Source organism: Saccostrea cucullata, unplaced genomic scaffold (assembly GCF_032062105.1).
Source record: "Saccostrea cucullata isolate Sc308-1 unplaced genomic scaffold, CSIRO_AGI_Scuc_v1 ctg414, whole genome shotgun sequence".
Classification (NCBI taxonomy): domain Eukaryota; kingdom Metazoa; phylum Mollusca; class Bivalvia; order Ostreida; family Ostreidae; genus Saccostrea; species Saccostrea cuccullata.
In genome coordinates this window covers 101,085-124,838 of record NW_026928683.1, presented here as the reverse complement: position 1 = coordinate 124,838, position 23,754 = coordinate 101,085, and the positions used below count along the sequence as shown (strand labels likewise).

Genomic DNA, 23,754 nt, shown 5'->3' with positions numbered 1-23,754 from the left:
GAATGATTGTGGTCATAATCGGTAGAAATATAAATTTTTGCTCTTAGAATACATCAATTTCTAACAATTTATCAGAATAGCAAAGGCCCTTTTTGTAATCATTTATTTGTCGAGCTTCAACTACAGTAAAAACTGTCTAGTCCTTAACCTGTATAATCTTACTCAGAGAATTGATTTTGATACACTGTTTCTCTGTGACTAATAGAATCATTCATTACTACGAGTCGTAGTAAAAGGACCAATTGCAAACTGCAGCCTTAAGAACATACACAACATACGTAGTTTGAATTGATTGTCATTTCTCATGGATTAAAGGAACTGTGTGCTTCCTTTCAATGTCTATTTATGCTGTTAATTGTCTTTTAAAACAACTTTGGATCAACTAAACACTTAGAATATATGATAAGTAATTTTGGTATATTTTCTTGGAATAAAACAAAAATTTTCATCAATTGATATCTTTTCAAAACCCCTGATAATGTATGCTGATTTTTTGTGTATGAACATCTGATGGCACTATAGTCTTAAATTAAGAATAAATTATCAGTAGGTAAGGTACGTTGCGTATGTCCTTAAAGCGGCAATACGGCTGAAAATCGTGTGCTTTTTCATTCCAATTTACCCAATATATCATTCAGGAATAAGGTAAAAAGTTGAATTAAGCATTTGAGAAAAATAAATATTCCCTCCTCATACAAAATTAACATAATTAGAATCTGCCGGAAAATCAAGGGTCGTACAACTTAGATCTGTTTACGTGTACCACGTGAATTCTAAAATGGCACGTGCATACAATGTAGGGTTTACAATTATAATGGAATTTTAAGTAAAATCAATTCTGAGAATCAAAATATCCTAACTCTCCGGTAAATTAATAATACTTAACATATTAGTCTGCATTCAGACGAATTTAACATGATTAAGTACAAATGTTTACGTTTTGTGTATGGAGGTGAAGGAAAGGAAAATCCACCAAATCATACGTCATCGCGGCAAAATGTCAAACATAATACCTTTCTGTAGTTCCAATACAATTGGCACTTCAAATGGCAATAAATTTTATATGTCATAAGTGCATTTTAACGTTGAGTTTACACTGATTAATTTTTTCCTTGAAAGCCATGGAGAAACGAGAAATGATAGCATGTATCAACAAACCTGTAGGGTAGAATCTTCACGAGCCCCACATGAATGTCACCGAGATCCCGTTTCTTCCTTATCCAATGATTATATTAATCTCCCAGCAAAATTTTTGTCAGCAAAGTTGCTTTTAATTTCAAGCCCTATTTTTGGTTTTGTTTTTCGTTTTGGTAGACTTTAATAGTCAATGTAGCAGGCCTACCAGGCTTCCCTCTCTTACCATGCTGTTTTGTTTATGAAAACTATACGCATGCTCGATAGCATGGAATGTGGAACCTCGAACACGTTGCGATGTATACGTTTATGGACCATAAATAATCATTAATTTTAATGAAATAATCAGAATTATTTACTTTTGAAATTTGTAATTTTCTAAAAGTGTATACATTTATGAGTATGAAAAAAATTCCAAATCCTATAGGAAAATTATAACAAGTCTGTTTTTGAAGAGATGCGCTGTATTGTCAGTTTAAGTTATGGACGCTAAGGAGATATCTGAGATTCCTGTTTTAACTTCTGAGACCAAGATGAGTGAAATATGGCTGGAAAATCAACAGTGGTGACTTAAAAGCTAGTCTCAAATGAACATTAAATTTAGCTTTTTAGCTCACCTAAGCCAAAGGCTCAAGTGAGCTTTTCTGATCACATTTTGTCTGTAGTCCGTCTGTCTGTCTGTCTGTAAACTTTTCACATTTTCGACTTCTTCTCAAGAAGCACTGGGCCAATTTCAACCAAACTTGCCACAAAGCATCCTTGGGTGAAGGGGATTCAAGTTCCTTCAAATGAAGGGCCACACCCTCATTCAAGGGGAGATAATTGGGAATTAATAAAAATTTGGTGGCATGTTTTAAAAATCTTCTCAAGAACCACTGTGCCAGGAAAAATGAAACTTATATGGAAGCATCCTCAGGTAGTGTAGATTCAAATTTGTTCAAATCATGACCCCCGGGGGTAGGGCAGGGCCACAATGGCTGACCAAAGTTTTACATAGAAATATATAGGAAAATTCTTTGAAAATCTTCTTCTCAAGAACCACTGTGCCAGGAAAGATGAAACTTACATGGAAGCATCCTCAGGTAGTATAGATTCAAGTTTGTTCAGATCATGACCCCTGGGGGTAGGGAGGGGCCACAATGGCTGACCAAGTTTTTACATAGAAATATATAGGAATTTTTCAAAAAAATCTTCTTCTCAAAAATTGCAAAGCCATAATTGATCATATTTATATTGAAGCATCCTCAGGTAGTGTAGATTCAAGTTTGTTCAAATCATGACCCCTGGGGGTAGGGCGGGGCCACAGTGGACGACTAAAATTTTACATAGAACTATATAGGAAAATTCTTTAACAATCTTCTTCTCAAGAAAAGCAAGGCTATAATTGATCATATTTATATGGAAGCATCCTCAAGTAGTGTAGATTCAAGTTTGTTCAAATTATGACCCCCGGGGGTAGGGTGGGGCCAAAATGCCAACCAAGTTTTACATAGAAGTATATAGGAAAATTCTTTAAAAAACTTCTTCTCAAGAATAGCATGATTGGTCATGGGACTACTTTAAGATTTAAACTTTTCAATAATAAACCAATTTCTACTTTTTCCTAGCCACAGTGCTCAGGTGAGCGATATGGCCCTTGGGCCTCTTGTTTTATGATATGACAGTGTGAAAGATTTCATATATGAATAGTTAAGTCTTATATATGTTTATAAGCTAATGCTTGTATGAAAAAATTCCCATCAAGCAATCAGATTTCTGTTGCATGGATGATTTTTTAAAGAAATATTTTGTCATCTAAGACAGAGACAGTAGCTTAGGTAAAATGGTTCCTAATTATTCTTATGAATTTTTTTTGGTAAATAGAATGGAAAAATATCTATTATTTTGCCTGGAAATTACAAGCCTCAGATTTTTTTTTAATTCTCAGAGTAAGGAAAACTAAAACACATAACAAACTTTTTTATTAGCTATTTACACGTTTGATTTATAACCAATCATCTCTGAAAAATACCCATTCATACAACACCAATGCATTTGTACCAATACCCAACTACCCGTTAACAACAAGATTAGGCTAAATAGGTTTCTGTCATGTAAATCAAGGAATGGGTTTCCATGTTCCAAACCATCAAAAGCCAAACAGGTAAACACAATTATGTCACTGCAATCAACACAGGAAACTAAGGTATTGTCAAAGAATTGTCCCAAAAATCAGGCCATTTCTTGTGTAATCTGGCAGAAAAAAATGACCCTAGGAACTTCCTAAAGGAAACCTAATGTTAATTGGGTAAATTGTGGTTAAGGTTTTATCCTTCACATTCCCAGACAAATGTTATATTAAGTCATAGTTAATTCACAGGTCTTGTCATGCAAAGCAGTCAATATTAATTATGACAAACATTTTGAATTTGCTAAGTGTTCTATTGAACACCATCTCAAAGGCCGTGGTAGGATGAAAGAGGTTTTGTTGCATGACCAATATGGCTCCTGATGAATTCAATCTTTTTTTCCTTTATAAAACAAAGAAAAAAATTTTATTTATGAAATAGAAGATTTACCCTTATAGTAAGGATTTCCATGATGACACTAATTAAAGATTTCTAATAGGGATTTCTTAATATTAGCCATGCATGTTTTTATTCCAGTTGTTTGCTGTCAAAGATTTTCACTGTAATGTATTTTTAAAAAAGCTAGGTTGTAAAATTATTTCAAAGTATGAGTGCATGGTTTACTACACTGTGTGATGAATTTTTCAAGATAACCCAATTAAAACTTAAGTTTGTGTTTAAGATGTCCAGTTTCAAGTGGAAGCTGTTCAAATGTTCACTTTGGAATTCCTTTATTAACTAAACATTAATTAAAATTTATTAAATTCATTTGCTTTAGATTCCTTTTTGTAAAAATGGTCTTCTAAAGTTTGTCTGTCCTTTTGATAGGTAATTGAATGTTCCAAAACATATTTGCTGATCTCAGATTAATTAGCATCATGGATACTTAAATATCACTGTGTCTATTAGATACTTTGTCAGAGCAACTATAAGGTTTTATGAGTTTTAAGCCAAACTGATGTCTTAAAAGATTTGAGTTTCTTGGACTTCACTTTTTTCAAAGGGGATAGGGAAAAAAGAAAAACTCTGCTGAGTTAGAGAAATTTAGGTATTGTCAAAAATATTCTGAAATAAATTCCTCTTTTCTGAAATCATAGAGTTGTTGAATTATAATTGGGCTGCTCAAAAAAAGACTAAATAGATTCATGTAACGTCATTTTGCAGTGTATCCTAGCAATTGTTTTCCATTGTTTATTTACATGCAATGTCCTATACAGTAAACAAACCCAAGATAAATATGTTTATGAAGAAATATGAACAGCCTTATTCATCAATGTCTTCAGAGTAGGAGTTTGAACATTGGATCTAGATACAGAAAACAGAAGCCTCTTGTCATCGTGGGACTGTAACATTGCTGCTGTGTTTATTTGATGAATTGATGAGAAGATTTGTCCTGAATTGGCCCTTCTTGTTTGTCTAGGCTTAGATTTATTCTGTCTTTGGCCCTTCGCAGTCCTCCAGTTGTTTACTTTTTCCGTGGTGCAAGAAATCAGGAACCTCATTTTCAAACGGAGAAGATTTACCATACTCTGGGTCAGGGGTGTGTTTGACTGACAAGCGATAGCTATGTGTTATGAGAAAATAATGCAGTTGGCTTGGAAAAGGGAATTTTTTTGTGATAGGATGACAACAGTTGTAATAAATGAATGCTTCAATGTCGTATTGCTTTGAGTCTAATTTCAGATGAAAAATTGACCACTTGAACATGCAGCATAAATGATCGATCGTTTTAAGAAAATGGAAGGGAAAATGGGAAGAGAGAAAAGAGTAGAATACAATCAAGATATTCCTTAACATCTTAGTGCTGTTTCCAAGCAGGCATTGGCAGCAGAAACAACAACCTTTCTAAAAAAAATGTTTCATTTTATTACATGCAGATTATTTAAATGTGTCAAGAAAAAGAGTCCACTTGTAATGTCTCAGGATTTTTCACTTAGTTCTTTTTTTTAACATTCTGTTTGAAATTCCTATGATTGACAATAATGTTTATCATGCAGGGTTGAGTATCTGCATGGAAGGTTTGTTTTGCGATAAACTGTGATATTTTTAATTGAATTTTGACGTGTATTGCTTTAATAATTTCAAAAATAGTAAAAATTATAAATAATCTTTTCTCCTATTGTAACAGAGTTGACAAGGATTAAGTTACAACATCATGTGTGTGTGTTTGTGGGTGAGTAAGTTAATCCTGTGTGAAACAGAAGTGACATAATTTGCTGTGGAATTGATGTAGAATGCTGCCTTGATTTTTAGATTATGCTCTTTGCAAGGGGATATTTGTTTTGCTGTGCCCTTGTTTTATTAAACTCGATATATAAGCAGAGTGTATAATGGAACACAAAATGAAATAAAATGCAACCATACAAAAGAAACCTAAGAAGTGTCTGGCACAATTGAAAACTCTTCTGATATTTCAAATTTCATATTTTACTTTAGAAATACCAAGTTTTTTTGCACAATTTTCATTTTAAAATTGGTATGTTAATGCATGTAATGTATATGATTGCACAAGATATCTACCAGTATATTGTTTCTTTTGGATAGTCATGATTATATATTTCTTATAGACAAATATGCCAATTTAATGTATTAAAAAATGTAATTTTTGCCACCGATTCTAGATGTTCAAAAAACATTTGAATGCATGTATTTTATATCACTGCAACAAAAGAAATAAGACTATATGTGGATTTCTTAAGTGGATGTAAATTTGGCATTTTTCATGCTCAAAGGTATGCCAAGAATTTTGACAGATCTTTTTTAACCATCAAGGAGTCTAATAATAACATTGTATGGAGAGGATTAGTTTTGTCTTTAAGAGGAGTTTTCAGGACATTTGTATCATTTGAATATAAATGTTAAAAAGTCTGAGGACTTTGTGATCAGGGTTGCAAATTTAGCAATTAAAATTTTAGTGTGCACTGATCTATAAAACTACTTTAAAAAAGCCAAACTTAGCATCCCTCTTTTTGGTATGTGTGTCTTTTGAAACTTTCAGGCAATTCAAATGGACTGTTCCCTAATGAAGCTGACCGTCTAATAAATTCCTAGAGCTTCTGTTCCTATGAGGTTTCAGTTGTAATTGTGAAATACCTCTTTATTTAGGCATTTGTTAAAAAAGCCCTCCAAAAAGGTATCATGATTTGGTTTCTTCATTTGTTTTCAGGGAAGAATAAGTTACAAATTCCAACACTAATGAGAAATTCCCATAATCCCCCAGGCCAGTCATTTCCTCTTATTTCCATCAGACTTGATTGGTGCCACAAGTGTGAAATCAGACATTTGATGCATGTACCAAAGCAATTTGAAGATCGCTGGTAAGAAATGACATGTATTGAACATTATGTGGTTTGAAATAATCTGTATTTGGGCTAATGTTCAGCTCCTAAATTATATGTTAATGCTTGATTTCAAACTATGGTCTTGGGCAAATTGATGTTATTTGAGGAAGTAATATTTGAAGCTGCTTCATATTATTTCCAGATAAGTAGCAAAATGCCATACCCGGTATGTTAACACTAAAAGTCTGCTTCTGAGACACTGGTGGACAAAATACATTTTACAATTCAAAATGTGACCTATATACACATTACATTTTCTTTGAAGTTTTACATTTAAGAAGATGATATATTTAAGTCCAATTCATGAAGTTCAAAAGCTCAAGTTCAAATTGTGAAGACCAGAAACTCAGCAGTAAAATGATAACTAATCTTTATTCTGAACATGATTGTGCTGTTGATACTGGGCTCTGATGGCAATTGGGGGTGTAAATGAACTGAGGATATTTATCTGGCCGTGGGTTAGGGGCACAACACTGCAGGCCTAAACCAGTCAAATGGGATGAATTATTTAGCAGGGAACATGGACTGTCAATCTCTTTATTTCAACTATATGTGAAACCAGATAAAGTAATGACTCATCCATGTCTATCTGAAGAAGTATCACATATTGGTATCGTGAATTAGAGATCTTATAATCTCAAGTCTGATTTTTTGTGAAAATGAAACCTTTGTGCAATTTGCAGTAGATCACCAAATTTATTTGAATACCTTATTTCCCATTGGGTAGTCCAGTCATTTCTTTCCTGGAAATGTCTAAATGTTTATAAATTATCTGCTCAAAAATATTTAACCTGATTCCTAAAATAATTGGAACAATCTTAAACTCATGCAACAAATTTGTCTGGAGTATATGGGACTATTTGCTTCAATATATGGGACTCCATTTATTTGCTATTGCAACATGCCAACTTTGGGTATAGGGGACCATTGGTTATTGCAACATGCCATCTTTAGGTATATGGGACCATTGGTTATTGCAACATATCATAATTTGGGTATATGGGACCATTGGTTATTGCAACATGCCATCTTTAGGTATATGGGACCTATGGTTATTGCAACATATCATTATTTGGGTATATGAAACCATTGGCTATTGCAACATGCCATCTTTAGGCATATGGTACCATTGGTTATTGCAACATGTCACCTTTAGGTATATGGGACCATTGGTTATTGCAACATGTCATTATTTGGGTATGTGGGAAAATTGGCTATTGCAAAATGCCATCTTTAGGTATATGGGACCATTGGTAATTGCAACATGCCATCTTTAGGTATATGGGACTCTACTGGTTATCGCAACATGCCACCTTTGAGTATTAATGGGACTATATTGGTTATTGCAACATACCATCTTTGAGTTCATGAGACTTTATTTACTATTAGCAACTTTTATTGAGTTACAATACTTGCAACCCAAATGATTATAGCAGAAATCACACATGAGGGCTCTTTTTGTTATTTCAACATGCCATCTTTGAGTATATGGGTCTCTATTAGTCATTGCAACATGACAGCTTTGGGTATATGGGACTCGATTGGCAATTTCAACATGCCAGTTTTGGGTATATGGGATTCAAATGCAACTAATATTCTTTGTCAAATTAGAATGAGACTCATTACTAGCTAACTCCCTCACAAAGGAGAGATCAGAGTTATTTATGTTTGAATTTAAATTCATCAAAAAATTTTCTTAAACTAAAGGTAATTTTGGCATTTAATACACCCCTGAACATATTTGATACTCATGCTTGATTGATTGATTGTATATTGTTTAAGGTCCCTCTAGAGAATTTTTCACTCATATGGAGACGCCACCACTGGCCGGTGGAGAGCTGCAAATTTTGTCCGATACTCAGCACTCGGGGCAGGGAGGGATCTTTTCCATGCCAGCACCTACTGCGACACGGGACCTCTGTTTATACGGTCTCATTCGAAGGACCTGTCTCTACGTCCCACAGTGGGATTCGAACCTGCGACGTAAGGATCAACTCCTTGTTTCGCAATTCTAGAGCTACTCATACTTGAAGGAACTTGTCTAGAGAATGCAAGAGATGGAAACTTTTGATTATAATAATAAATGTAATTCACTATTAATTTACATTATACATGTAATACAATGCATTATAAAACCAGGAAGATTGAAAATTACTTTGCTAGCTGTAAGCATGATTTTATTCTATCTGTGTTTGCCTTATAACTCTGTTTTACTGTATAATGAATTATGGAAATAGCAGTGTGAATTCACAGGTCCCCAGGACTGATTGTCAATAAAACTTTGAAATTGGAAGGCAATAAATAAGATTTAAATAGTGAATTACTTTTTGATAATGTAAGAACATGATTTAGTACATGGTATTTTCTTCAGATTTTTTTTTCAGATTACCATCATGTTATAAAGGTATAAACACAGGGGCCAGTAACACGCTATATATTTGTTTTTACAAAATTACTCTGTAATTTCATACACTTTATACACGTATATATAGTAATTACATAAAATCAAATATTGCATGTTACCTGCTCCTGTGGGTATAAAATATGAGATCACTGAAAATTAATTTTTGATGATATATAAGATGAAAGGACTGTAATTTTGGCTTCCAACAGCGGAAAGGTTGATTTAATTACTTTTTCTCCTAATTTTTAAAACAATTCTTTTTTTAATATTTTATAAGTTGTAGTTACAAATTTACCAAACCAGTTAACACATTTTACATTCTTGACATATCTGTTGCATTTAATTCAAGTTTTGTATTTGAATGAATTGATGATATTTCATACATGGAACCCTGTCTCAGTATCTGAAGGATGTGGGTGTATTGAATGCAAAATAATCCTCGTGATTTTTGTCATTAAGGATAATGCCTGTTTGAATAAAATGATCAAATGGCTATAACGATTAGAAATTGGAGACTATTTTTCTTCTCTAAAATAATTTTGTAATCACCATATCAGGGCCAGCTAAATAGATAAATATTGCATGTAATTAAAGTATCGGGTAAATTGAATTTAATGAATAAAGTTATCGTGGATGTTGTTATTACCCGAAATTTCAGACCTTTACGATTGTTGGAATACTGTCTTAATTTCCTCAATTCAAGGTATTTTTGGGGATAATGCGTATAATACCTAAAATGTTTGTCTTTTTTGAAAAAAAAAATCTATATTTATTACATTCAAACTGACAAATAATTTTTATCATGCACATGCAATGATGTTTTCAAAATGCAATCCAGCATAATTGAGAAAAATGAGCACTTTATATTTTTTGTCAATTAGAATGTAAAAACAAGTAGCCATAAACAAAAACATCCAGCATTTAATAAAAATAATGCAAATGATGTCGTACAATTTTGCTAGAGATGACATGGATAAAGATCTTTCGGTTTTTTATTTCTATATGAATATCATACATCAATCTGTCAAGCCATTCTACTGTTGATCGTTTGTATAAATGGTATTGCTGCATCATATGAAGTCGTATTTCATGAAGTCTTAAGACATATTATAGAAAAAAAGGCATAATTGCAAAAATTGAAAGTTAAATAGTAGAATTCATTTAAAATGATCTAGCATTATTGTTTCAGGTCATATCCCTCAGGTAATAATGCCCTGTTCACACGGAGAGTTTAATTCGCAGTAAATTAATGTAAAAGTAAACTAATGCGAATTGAATTGCATTCACATGACAGCTAAAGCGAATTGAACTACTGCAAATTAAAATTTTATTTCTACCAAAAGATTATTCAGTAAGGCTATTATGACGTCATTTGTAAATCAATTAAGTCATGTATGCAGAGCCATCCATTTGATATAATAATCATAGTGGCTACAGGTATATATTTAGTGATTAACATACTTTTCCTTGATTTTTACCTATATCTAACCACCAACATGTGTCTTTTGACTTATTTCTGGCCTTACGCAATATGTGTCAAATTTAATTCGAATTAGCTTCATTAAGCATTCACATGGAGCTTATGCAAAGTTATTTAATGTGCAGTAAATTAATTCGAATTAAACTAATTCGAGTTAAAGTTCTCCATGTAAACGTGATTCAAATTTAATTCACAGTAACTTACGTTTAATTGGAATAAAACTCTCCATGTGAACAGGGCATATAATCTTCATACTCAAGTAATTGATACAATATACGTCAGTTATATATCATTAAGCATTTTTGAAATATATTTGGAACATGTACCATAGCATTGTCAAACACAGATATCATGAATACATGTACCATTGATATGTTTTTCTCTCTCACCTGGTGAATTTAAGATTAAAAAATGATAGTGGTATGAAATATTTTGTTCATGTACAATGGGGCAAGTGGTATGAAATATTTTGTTCATGTACAATGGGGCATAACTCTCAAAGGTACAAATGATCTGTCCCACAATTCTCTCAGAAGTAAAATAATTTGTTCTCCATCTTGGAAAAAAAACACCTCCCCTCTTCCGTAAGTCAAGTTTTCAGAGTTACATTGTGACATATATTTGATGTTATCTTTAGGATTTTATAAAAGGTAAGTGTACTGTTTATTCAATTCAATTCACTTTATTGACAATTACCATGTCGGTTTATATTAATATAAACAGTATAGAATTGGTCTATTATCCCTAGAGGTTAGTAAAAGTCCAAATCTCATACCTATTTATAAAAATGTTATTACACAGTGTACTCAGTAATATATTTATTGTTACATTCTGTGTAAATATTGGTTTTCATTGCAGATTTGGACGTGTGTCCTTACGTTTGTCTGATATGATTTGAGAGATAATCTAAATCCTAACTTCAAGGCTGTCCAGGACAGGTAGCTCTTACTCATTTTATTTCTATTTTATTCAGATGAGAAGGAGCTAGAATCGAAGGCTTTGAAAAATAAAAGCAATCATAAACAAAAAAAATGGGTTAAAATCTATAATTGTGACATTAAAAAAATTCTTTAACTATCAGTTTGTATCAGAATATAAGTGTATTAATTAGCCATTATTGATTTTTCAAAATTGTTTAAGCTTAATAATATTTTCATTAAAATGATGCAATTTTCTATTTCAGGTTTTTCTAATGAGATATACTTCATCAGCATGGATCTCTATGATTTCGTGCAATTTATAATTCACCTTTGTAGTTGTTTAATTTTTGACATGCAGATTTGAAGAGCATTTCCAACAACTTTCTGTTGTATACAGAAAGTGAAAATAAAACCATTACAAGCTTCCCAAAACCTGTATGATTTTATTTTCACTGGATGGGAACAAACAATAGGTTTTTTGACCATTGTTTGGTCAACTGAACATGTACTTGTATTTCAAATATTTTCTGAGAGTTATGTATATGCTATACTAAAACACAGTTATTTTGTATCTTACATTTTTATGACCTTTGACCTCTGATCTTTCAGGTATGTCAGCACCCCCACCAGGGTATGCGGTGCTGGGGGGCGGAGGCCGTGACCACTATGGTGAAGGCGGCCCTCAGTTACAAGTATCAAACGGAACTCCATCTCAATCTGGTAAGATACAGTCAGCTCTTGTCTGTGGTCAAGATTAATAAAATGCTGTCCTGTCAAAAGCTTCATTTAGGGATGCTGTCTAGGCAGACAAATAGTACGATTCTCAGGTTACCTTGGATTTTCATTAAGGAGTGACTTTCTCGACACTATGTAATTAATGTCTCTTAAATGGCAAATGGACTCTCATTGGTTAAGAAATTAATAACATCTGCCATACTAAAAGCTATCATTGGATCATTGATAGACTTGTTGACATTCGCCAGAATGAATATTTCAACAGTGAATGGAAGGCTGTGTAAATTTCTTACTGAAAGTCCAAGGATAAAAGAGAATTGTACTAAACATTACTGTTTCAGGCTGAAGACAAAGGCCATAAAGACAAGGGCCATAAAACATACCTGCTGACCTCTGACTCTTAGGCCATAAAACTTAGACAAGCTCAATTTTGATCTCAGTCTCACCTTTATAAGATAAAAGTGAGACGAAGATCCAAAGTGAGCTCATCTAAGTTTCATGGCCCCTGAGCCTGGGGCCTGATCTCCCTTGTCTGTCGTAAATCTTTTTTAAAACTGATACTGATATCCTTTCACCTTTCACCTTTCCACCCAAGTTTTCATTGCAAATTGCAAAAAAAAGATAATGAATCTAAAAACATTAAAACAATTTTCAGGTATGGCAGACAAAATTAATCAAATAAGTTTTTTTATTATTACAATTTCATTAAGATTACTGTTAAACATACATTATAAGAACTACAGGTAAATATCAGTATCTCGAACATGGGATATCTTGAATACCCCGCTTATGTCGAAGTCGATCGCCGGCTGTTTTCTCTATATATATGATTTAAAAAACACCTGATATCTCGAACATGGTAATCTTGAATACCCTGTTTATGTCGAAGTGTATTCAAAGTCCGAAGTCCTTTTTTACCTGGCTTATCTCGAAGAGCAGTGAATTTTTCTGTCTACTGAACACACCTGGCGTCGTGACTTCACACATTCTCGCCAGTGGCTATTAATTAACACCTTCAAACCGGGGGAATCTTAATTAATCCTAAGCTCATGTTGGGTATCTGTGACAGGTTAACTGGTATGACAGCATGGGTGCTTGGTGTAGTTAACGACCGATAAAACAAACCACTTCACATCAGAAAATAAAAACAGACAGTATTACCGATATTGCATTTAATAATATGCTCTGTATAATTAAATCGTAAATTCATAAAACATAAAGATTCTTCACAATTGACTTAAATTAAACTGTTAAGTTGCAGTGCATAATGCACAGTACTAGTGCAGTGATTGATCATATTCATGCTTATCTGCGTATAAATAGATAACCTTGACCGCCATTTGCATTGTTAATTTCGTGAACTATATGTTCCTTAGTAGTACTTTGTAATGTAATACATGTAAGCTATTAATAATATTCAAGTACACAGTTTAAATACTGATTATTTTTTTAGTGCTCTAAATAACACTAAATTTCATCAAATAATGTTTTTGAAAAATTCGTCTTTTTCTTTTCTTACGGAAAAGGTTCTTCAACTATTACGCTAATGATACATCCCGTTTGACCACGTAAGCATGGCCTGGAAAATGTAAAATCGCTGTATATGCAATAAGGCATGTATATTAAATTGTTTTACAATTATACACGATAAAGAAATCAACAACATTGTTTTTCTTAATATTTATTGTGAATGTGCTTTAGTCTTTACCATAAAGACTACATGTTTGGTAATACAGGATAGTTTTATGCATGAAGATATATACGGAAAAACGGGAAATTATTGATTCGACTTGGAAGATTACTGGATATCTCGAACCCCCGGATATCTTGAAGTCTTGTCCAGGTCCCCTCAACTTTGAGATACTGATATTTCACTGTACCTTCTTTGGATTAAATAATGACATACATAATACATAATTCTTCAAGATAATGATCTTTGCGTAATCAAACAGGCATGGGTAGGGGAGAGCTGTAATAAGCAAACTTCAGACTTGAGACAGTGACTGTACTCTAGTTAAGCAATATACATTGTTCATATCATTGGGTTTTGGGCTGCAACAAGGAGTTTCAGTTTTCCACATTATTATTGATATAAAACAGAAATGTAACTCAGGTGATCAGTGGACTTTGAACCTTTCTGTTTAAGCTCGCCGTAGCAAAAGACGAGTTATTTTAGTTTTCTGATCAGAGTGTCTGGGAAAAGTAGTGACCATGAGTTGTAATATTTACACAAGACATATAAATGCAGGCTTCCTTATTTTTAGCACAGGGTTAAAAAGTTAATCATTAACTGCAGGTACGCTGATTTATCGGTATATCTTTTCGTGTGGGATGATGGCCAGATCCAGATACTCTGGTACAGTACTGCACTGAAGGAAACCGAACAGAGAGAAGATTTTACCCTGTGTTATCTGACCGGGTGTAAAGTTTAGATGTGGATGCAGTTCTTCTTTGGGATCCAGCAATAAGTTTCTGGGTTGGTAATTCATGATGGCCTCCACATTGTTGGATCTTAAGATGCTGATGTTCTTCTGAATGATCTCCTCCAGTTGTCGTAAGGTTTCGGCATCCTGGCATTGTCGTAGTTGGTTTATCCAGTTGACCTCTCGCTTCTTGCGGGTCACTTCTGCGATCATGTGACTAGCTGCAGCATGCACAGCTCTACAGATATTTTCCTCTTGATTCTTTATGGTAGATATTGTTTTGTCAAACTCCCCATCAAATGTGGCAAAGTTGATGTTTCTGTATTTGTCAACAGATTTTTCCAAATCTTGGGTATCTGCTATGATTTGCAGTTTGTGATGTTCGATGATTTGTCTGAAATCGACAAAATCATGCTTTTTATGTTGGCCCATCACACATTGTATACACACTGGTATTCGACAATCTCTACAGTATGTTTCACATTGGTCTGACTTGTGGATCTTGCAAAAAGGAAGGAAGATGGTGTTTTCTTTTCTGGCATTATATTCCACCACTTCATGTAGTTTGGATTTGTCTGCCATGTGTCTGGGGATACAGCTATGACAGAGATTGACGTGGCAGAGGTTGCAGTAATTCTCCACTGAATGGTGTCGACACAGGTCACAGACATGTAGTTTTCCTAAGGGAGGACCCATCTTTCTATTATTTCCCTATAATGATCATAAATTAATTCATCAAAGTTAAATACAACTTAAACTCAATCATTTGTGTGGGGGTAGTGGTAAGATTATTTGCATTATAGTTGCAAAATAAGGAGTTGATCCTTGCTTTGGTTGAATGCTATTGCGGGATTTGGAGACTGACCCTTAGGATGAGAACATATATAAACTTAATTTTTCAGTAAGAACTTATTTTTTCTGTATAAGGATTCATTGCTATTATAATCAAAACTCTATTTACACACAGTGAACAAATTATTTACCTACCACATGTGTATTGGGTGTGTGGGTAGAGGGGAGGTAAATTTCAGGTGAGTAGTTTTTCCTCCTAGAGCAAAGTTGAGACAAGGCAAGAATTAACTAAATCAGATTAGGTGAAAATTAACTTTTATATACGAGAAATTTAATCTTGGTGTATTTTCAGTCATCACTCATGAAAGCATAGAAAAATTTACACAAAGCTAAAAATATTGAATTTGTTTACAGAAATATCTAATAACATTCAATTTGATTTACTGATTTTATTTGCCTTTCTTTCCCCATTTTCCTTTGGTAAATATAATCACTGCTAAAATAATTTTCAAAAGATGCTTCAATGAAAGACAAAAAAGTTTTTTTTTTTCTTAAAAAAGTCTAAAATCATCATGAGCCATATACCGGTACCCAATGTTTGAATTCAACAATAAATGAATGAAATTCAAACATTGTGGCAGAAGATGATTTAAGACTTTTTTTTAGGTCTTTCTTTGAAGCATCTTTTGAAAATACATGAATGTAAACAAAATTATTAAAAATGGAGTGGAGTTTTTTAAGGTTATATAAGATTAAACATGTTAGATATTATTTCATGAAATTTCTGAAGAAAGAAAATTATTCCATACCTGTAGGTTCCTGCTTTAATCTGGTAAATTTGTATCTCTTTTGCTTTGTAATGATCTTCACGATTGGATGTCAGTTATGTCATTTTTGGCATGTGATTTGATTAATAATTTAACTATATGATACTGATATGTACTTATACATGTTATTGATATTTTCTGGACATGTAAAAGCCCTGAAACTGAGACGTATAACCAAGTATAAGTTATGATAGATAATGCAATATCTAAGCAAAAATGCAACAGTGCTTATCTCTTGTGTACAAAACCTGTTTTCAACTCTCTTCATAGAATAATGACCAGATTAGAGCTGTGCAGTGCTTTTGCACTGACTTACTTGAAGAATCTATATCAAGTACCAAAGCAAATTAGAGTTGTTTTTTTTTTGGGGGGGGGGGGGGGGGGGGGGAGGGATGGGGGTGTGGGGTGTGGAATGGCATTTTTAAGATGGCAAGAGCATGTGCAATGGATCAAATAAAAGATAGATTGTACTGGGTGGCTTATACATCTCTGCATTTAAGGGAATGGATTTTAAAAAAATTGATACCTGAAATATGTGAATAATCAAAATAATCAAAATAGGTTTAAGAAGTATTACCGTGGTATTATTAATTTTATTGTTTAACATTTACCAGAATATTTTCTGCAAGAATACTCAAAAGCAATTTTTAGCTCACCTGAGCCGAAGGTTCAGGTGAGCTTTTCTGATCAAAATTTGTCCGTTGTCTGTCGTTGTCGGCAGCGGCGTCGTCGTCGTCGTAAACTTTTCACATTTTCATCATCTTCTCAAGAACCACTGGGCCAATTTCAACCAAACTTGCCACAAAGTATCCTTAGGTGAAGGGGATTCAAGTTTGTTCAAATGAAGGGCCACGCCCTCTTCAAAGGGGAGATAATTATGAAATAGTGAAAAATTAATGGCATTTTTAAAAAATCTTCTTCTCAAGAACCACTGGGCCAGGAAAGATGAAACTCCTGTGGAATCATCCTCAGGTAGTGTAGATTCAAGTTTTTCAAATCTTGACCCCCTGGGAGTAGGGTGGGGCCAAAATGACTGATCAAAGTTTAACATAGGAATATATAGGGAAACCTTTTAAAATCTTCTTTTCAAGTACTTCAAAGCCATGCTTAGTGATATTTATATGGAATCATCCTCAGGTAGTGTAGATTCTAGTTTGTTCAAATCATGACCCCCTGGGGGTTAAAATTTAAGCCCACCCCCCAACCTCAGTAAACTTTCAGTTCTGATCTTTTTCCCAGCCAATTGCTCAGGTGAGCGATGTGGCCCCTGGGCCTCTTGTTATAGTGTATTATCTTGCTTCTATGAATATCAACAACCTGTAATCTACTCAATGTAATCAAATTTGTTAACAGTCTTTGGGATAAAAAAAAAATCATCAATGCAGTTTGTGTCTGTCTGTGAAAATTCCAGTGGGTTTTATACTGCATATGACCTCGGAAAACTCAAATGAAATATTATATAATCATAATTCATTGGGGGGGGGGCAATATTTTTATGGACAAGCAAAATTTAAAATTTTACTTGTTCGTGGGGACGTAATTTTGTGGGATACTCATTTATATTATATAAGAAGATTATTTTCGTAGTTTTCATTGGCTGAAAGTACATCACATGATATTTCTCCTATTATGATATCGATGCGAAAGCATGTCTGCGGAAAATAATATCGCACAACAGGCTGTTCGGTTGCACTAAAGTTATGTAGTACGTGACATCATAATATATAATATATTTTTGTATCCAACTCGTGTGCTTTTATCCCCTTGCCAAGGCTTGGGGATATAAAACACACAACTCGTTGGATAAAAATCATATCCAACTACAAATCATATGAGATCATATATATACGGTAAATTCAATGAATGAATAAATTTACAACTCAAACGTTTGTGGGGACCACGACCACAAACATTGGTCAATGAGGATTCTGAAGTAAGTAAGGTTGACACTTGAGTCTTAAATTCCTCATAAATTCTACGATTTTTCCTTGTAGAAGTTACAGTCGATGATCCTGAGTCCTCTACAAGAGTTATCTTCCATACCTCAGCCAGACATAAGACAGAGACAGTTAGAATGTGTACTACAGATACTGCACAACAACGGGGATAAGCTGGTCCATGGCTGGCCCCTTGTCCTGGGGGTCATAGCAGCCCTCCACAATGACCAGGGGTAAGATTTACATAGCAGCCCTCCACAATGACCAGGGGTAAGATTTACATAGCAGCCCTCCACAATGACCAGGGGTAAGATTTATATAGCAGCCCTCCACAATGACCAGGGGTAAGGTTTATAAAGCAGCCCTCCACAATAACCAGGGAAAAGATTTATATAGCAGACCATGGGTAAGGTTTATATAGCAGCCCTCCACAGTGACCAGGGGGAAGGTTTACATAGCAGTCTTACAAAATGACAAGGGGTAAGGTTTATGTAGCAGCCCTCCACAATGACCAGTGGTAAGGTTTATATAGCAGCCCTCCACAATGATCAGGGGTAAGGTTTATATAGCAGCCCTACACAATGACCAGGGATAAGATTAATATAGCAGTCCTACAAAATGACCAGGGGTAAGGTTTATATAGCAGCCCTCCACAATGACCAGGGGTAAGGTTTATATAGCAGCCCTCCACAATGACCAGGGGTAAGATTTATATAGCAGCCCTCCACAATGACCAGGGGTAAGGTTTATATAGCAGCCCTCCACAATAACCAGGGGTAAGATTTATATAGCAGTTCTTCACAATGACCAGGGGTAAGACGTATACCTGTTTTGGTGTCATGCAGAGTCTCATACCGGTATTATCCCACGCGTACAGTAAAGTATTCAATATTATCCCTTATCTGTAAGCATTACAATGTATGGATTGTTGAAGTGTGTATGGTAAATAATCCACTGACACCAATAGACGAAATAAATGTTAAAGATGTTCTAACGTCCATGAATTCAGCAATCCCACTCACCCAAAATTTGATTGTATTCTTCATAATTATTAGGAGAATTTCCTCTAAATCTGTTTGTTTGGTTTAAAACATGTTCCAGATGATTTTCGAATCCTTACATTACAAGCTCTGTTTACAGAGAGAAGTTGATTCAGACAGCCTTTCAGAGCCTCCAACTAGTCGTCACAGATTTCCTTCCCATCATTCCCTGTGTATATCTAAAGAACTGTGTGGAGGTGGCAGCTAAATTTGGACTTCAGAATCGGGAGCTCAACATCAGCCTTACCGCTATAGGACTTCTGGTATTTATACTGACTGGAAAGAGTTGACCTGTGTTGACCTTATGCCTGCATAAATTTGATCTTGCTAAATAAGTAGATGTGATAATTGTGTTTGGTTGCTGCTTTCTAGTCTAGTACAATAAAAAATGAATAAAAGTAAAGAATTTAATGCTTATATTTTTACCCCCCCCCCCCAAAAAAAAACCCAACAAAAATCAGCCAACCAAACAAAACAGAACAAAAACTAAAAAGAAACAAAAAATAAAATAGTGACTACGAGCAATTCACAAATTTTTGTAACACTGTTCACAGTATATTGTTAGTCAAGTTTGTTTTGATCTTATAAATTACAGTGGAACATCTCAGACTTTTTCTACCAAAACCGACAACGAATTGAGAGTGAGTTGAATGCGGCCCAGTTGGGGGAGGGTAAGGATGATGTCCCCCCGTTTGATGCCCTGTGGATGACCCTGTATATGAAGCAAGGGGAGCTGTGTGTGGACCAGAGACCCGCGGTCAGGAAGTCCGCCGGACAGACTCTGTTCTCCACCATCAGCGCTCACGGGGGTCTCCTCCAAACCAACACGTGGAAGAAAGTTCTATGGCAGGTCAGTACACAGGGGTATCCATGGTTTTTTTTCTTTTTGTATGTTATTTAATATCCATATCTAGTATTTTTCACACATGTGGAGACGCTACCATTTGCTGGTGGAAAGCTGCAAATTTTATCCTGTACTTGACACTCATGATCATAACCTTTGAGCAGTTAGGAGTCTTTTTCATGCCAGCACCTATACTGCGACACGGGACCTCAGTTTTAAGGTCTCATTCGATGGACTGGTGTCTTCATGGTGATAATAAAGATTGAAAACAAGAGGCTCATAGGCCACATAGCTCACCTGTAGTGACATCATGGATAAAGGTTGATTGCTAATGAGAAGGGCAGAGTCACAAAACTTAAATGTGTACTGTAGCATTTTTCTTCCTGAGGAAATTTTGTGGATAAATAAAGTCCCATATTGTGTTTGTCTAAGATTTTATTAATAAACAGTTTTATTGTGAATAACAATGAGATTTAAAGTTCAATGCCCAACAAAAAAAAAACTAACATCATGTACTTTTCATGAAGAACCCATCCTCCTTTCAAAAGTTAATTTGATGATTGTTGATCTAAAATTATTAAACAAATACTAGTATTTATATCACTGTTAAATAACATATTTTCTTTTTTTATCACTTCAAAAATCAACAAAATTATGTCTTATTTCAGTATGATAAGTAATATGTTTATATAATGAGCAAAAACATGATCTCTTCTACATGGTATGTGTGATTCATTGCATTGATAAAAGATTTTTCTTTTAATTAATAGGTGTTGTTTCCTCTGCTGGAGAATGTACAAAAATTGTCCAGCACGGCCTCCAATGTTAAAGACGAAGCCACCACTGGAAACATTTTGATCCACCACTCCCGAGACACGGCAGAGAAACAATGGGCAGAGACCTGTGTCCTGTCATTAGCGGGCGTCGCTCGGACGTTCAATTCCAAGCGAAAAATACTACAAACAATTGGTAAACTTCTCAAGCTATATGTGGCTCTCTAAATCAAAGTAATTTAAAGAGTTATTGCCCTTTGAACACACTTTGGGTGATGATTAGAAGAGTTGCTTTTCCTTCTTCACCTTAATCACATAAAACAGTTATGAAACACACATACCTGTATATTGGATATCTGTACATGTATTACAAAACATCATTTATTAGCTAGCTCTCAATTTAAATTAAACGCTGATGATACTAAATAAACTTCTTTTCAAAAATCTTAATAATAACTAAATCAATTTAAGTAAAATTTTAGCTGCATCAAGTTTTATTAGCTCACCTGAGCCGAAGGCTCAAGTGAGCTTTTCTGATCACATTTTGTCCGTCGTCCGTCTGTCTTCCGTCTGTAAACTTTTCACATTTTCGACTTCTTCTCAAGAACCGCTGGGTCAATTTTAACCAAACTTGGTGCAAAGCATTCTTGGGTGAAAGGAAATTTAAATTGTTAAAATGAAGGGCCAGGTCCCCTCACAAGGGGAGATAATCAAGAAAAGACAAAAATAGGGTGGGGTCATTAAAAAATCTTCTTCTCAAGAACCACGGGGCCAGAAAAGCTGAACCTTATGTGGAAGCATCCTGGGGTAGTTTAGATTCTAAATTGTTCAAATCATGACCCCCGGGGATTTGGCGGGGCCACAGTAGGGAATCAAAGTTTTACATAGAAATATATAGGAAAAATCTTTCAAAATCTTCTTCTCAAGAACCACTGGGCCAGAAAAGCTGAAACTTATGTGGAAGCGTCCTTGGGTAGTGTAGATTTGAAATTGTTCAAATCATTACCCCCAGGGGTTGGGTGGGGCCACAATAGGGAATCAAAGTTTTACATAGAAATATATATGAAAAATCTTTTAAAATCTTCTTCTCAAGAACCACTGGGCCAGAAAAGCTGAAACTTATGTGGAAGCATCCTGGGGTAGTGTAGGTTTTAAATTGTCCAAAGTATGACCCATGGGGTACGATTGGGTCACAATAGGTATTACAAGGGGGAGATCGGGTTAAGAATAGCATGGTCAAAGCTTCTCAGGTGAGCGATGTGGCCCATGGGCCTCTTGTTATTTTTTTTTTTGGTAATGTCCTTTAAATTGAAAATAAATCAAGCAATGTACAATTTTTTAAAATGAAGAACGACTGCTAAAAACTTATTTGGGTTGTAAATGATGTAGACATTAAATCTCTAAAATGTTGCTTGATGTTCAAAAAAATTAATTGTTCTGGTTCATTTATAATATTTTCTATTTAATTATGTGTTTTTTTCATTGTCATGTATAATGATTCCTCAACTGATTTTTCATTATAAAAGCTGTGCCTCAAGAAATATAGACTTGCTCTTGGGGAACTTGAATCTTTTTGATTCCCTTAATGAATTTTTGAACTGTATTATGTTTCCTGTTGAATTAGGTGATTTTCCCCGAGCTTGGTCCCTCCTTCTGGAGTATATAGAGACGAACGCTATGTGTAACAATGCAGAAGTGTCTCTGGCAGCTCTCAAGTCATTCCAGGAAATTCTTCAGATGAGCCGTGACCCTAAGGATAAGTCAGATGACCTATTGACCTTGATGAAGCCTCCTTCTGAAGTGGTCATCTCAAGGTCAGAGGACACCAGCAAGGTGTTACCAAGGACAACAAGTGATGATAGTGACCTTGACCTTGCCTTGTGGACGGCAGCCTGGAAGGTTTGGTTGAACATTGGTACCAGTGCCACTAAGCCCCCTCCCTCTGGGGGTAAACCAACGGACCGGGGGGTATATGTCCCGTCACAAGCATTCCTCACTGCCCTGGTGCAGACCTTCCCACCTCTGTTTGAGCATATCAAGTCACGGTTTGTGACGGCGGATCTACAGAAGTTGTCCAAGGTTCTGAGGACCGCCCTCTGTGTCCCCGTTCATGGAGATGCCTCCCCGTTCATCATTCCCTCCTTTCCTGACGTCACTACCACCCCCCTACAGGAAGCCACCCTAGCCGCCATGGAGTCCCTCATTAAGGTACTGTAGATCACTAAATTTTTTATGACACTTTATTTTCGCGAGATTGTCATTGATTATTTATTAGCGAGACATAATTTTCTCAAATTGTTGTTATTCCTCTATATAATCTAAAGGAATACATGTACTATCATACGCGAGAATGAAATTTTCGCGAGCTCACTGTCTCGCATAATTATGCGAAAATGTAGTTCTCGCAAATAAAAACTGATTTACAGTAATAAGCAGCAATCCGCCAAATATTTGTGTCGTAGCAAGCTCGTAAGATGCCTGTTCTTCCAAAGCAGTGAAAATCTTCGACTGATTTTGACTATTGTCAGGTAATAAATATATTGATAATCTCAAACCGAAATTGGATATATTGAGAGTTTTAGAACAAGTCGGTGATAATAAAAAAAACATATAAAAGACTGTTGTCTGAAAAATGTCAATTAAAAATTTGATACATCTATAGAATCATATTTCGTTATTTGACTGGCACACAAGAAATTTTCCTAATATTGTAGAAAATTTATATATTGAAGATATCAGCTGTAAGATAAGGAAATAAATCTATTTCAGCAAAGGTGATAAAAAATCATGATATACATGATGTACTTTGGTGGGGGCAAGGGCAATACAGTTATAAAATGGGTTCATTTCTGTCAAATAAATACTGATTTCCCATGCAATTAAGAGCCATATTTTATTGGGGTGTCATTTTAGATCATTTTATGATAAAATAATGTATAACCAGATTTGCAATTTACATTATGATGCTAAAATGTAAAATCTTAATTAAACATTTT

The 23,754-nt window shown here is 34.7% G+C and overlaps 1 protein-coding gene across 2 annotated transcripts in view; it reads left to right on the top strand.

Moving 5' to 3' along the window:
• LOC134278432 (protein MON2 homolog) overlaps window positions 1-23,754 on the top strand; it is a 145,646-nt gene that overhangs the window by 96,269 nt on the left and 25,623 nt on the right. For both annotated transcript variants that reach the window (XM_062760750.1, XM_062760749.1), the window contains 6 exons: window positions 11,997-12,107; window positions 18,159-18,334; window positions 19,242-19,404; window positions 19,737-19,991; window positions 20,756-20,954; window positions 22,383-22,966. In XM_062760750.1, the coding sequence (XP_062616734.1) occupies window positions 11,997-12,107; window positions 18,159-18,334; window positions 19,242-19,404; window positions 19,737-19,991; window positions 20,756-20,954; window positions 22,383-22,966 (1,488 nt within the window). The remainder of the gene's footprint in view (window positions 1-11,996; window positions 12,108-18,158; window positions 18,335-19,241; window positions 19,405-19,736; window positions 19,992-20,755; window positions 20,955-22,382; window positions 22,967-23,754) is intronic.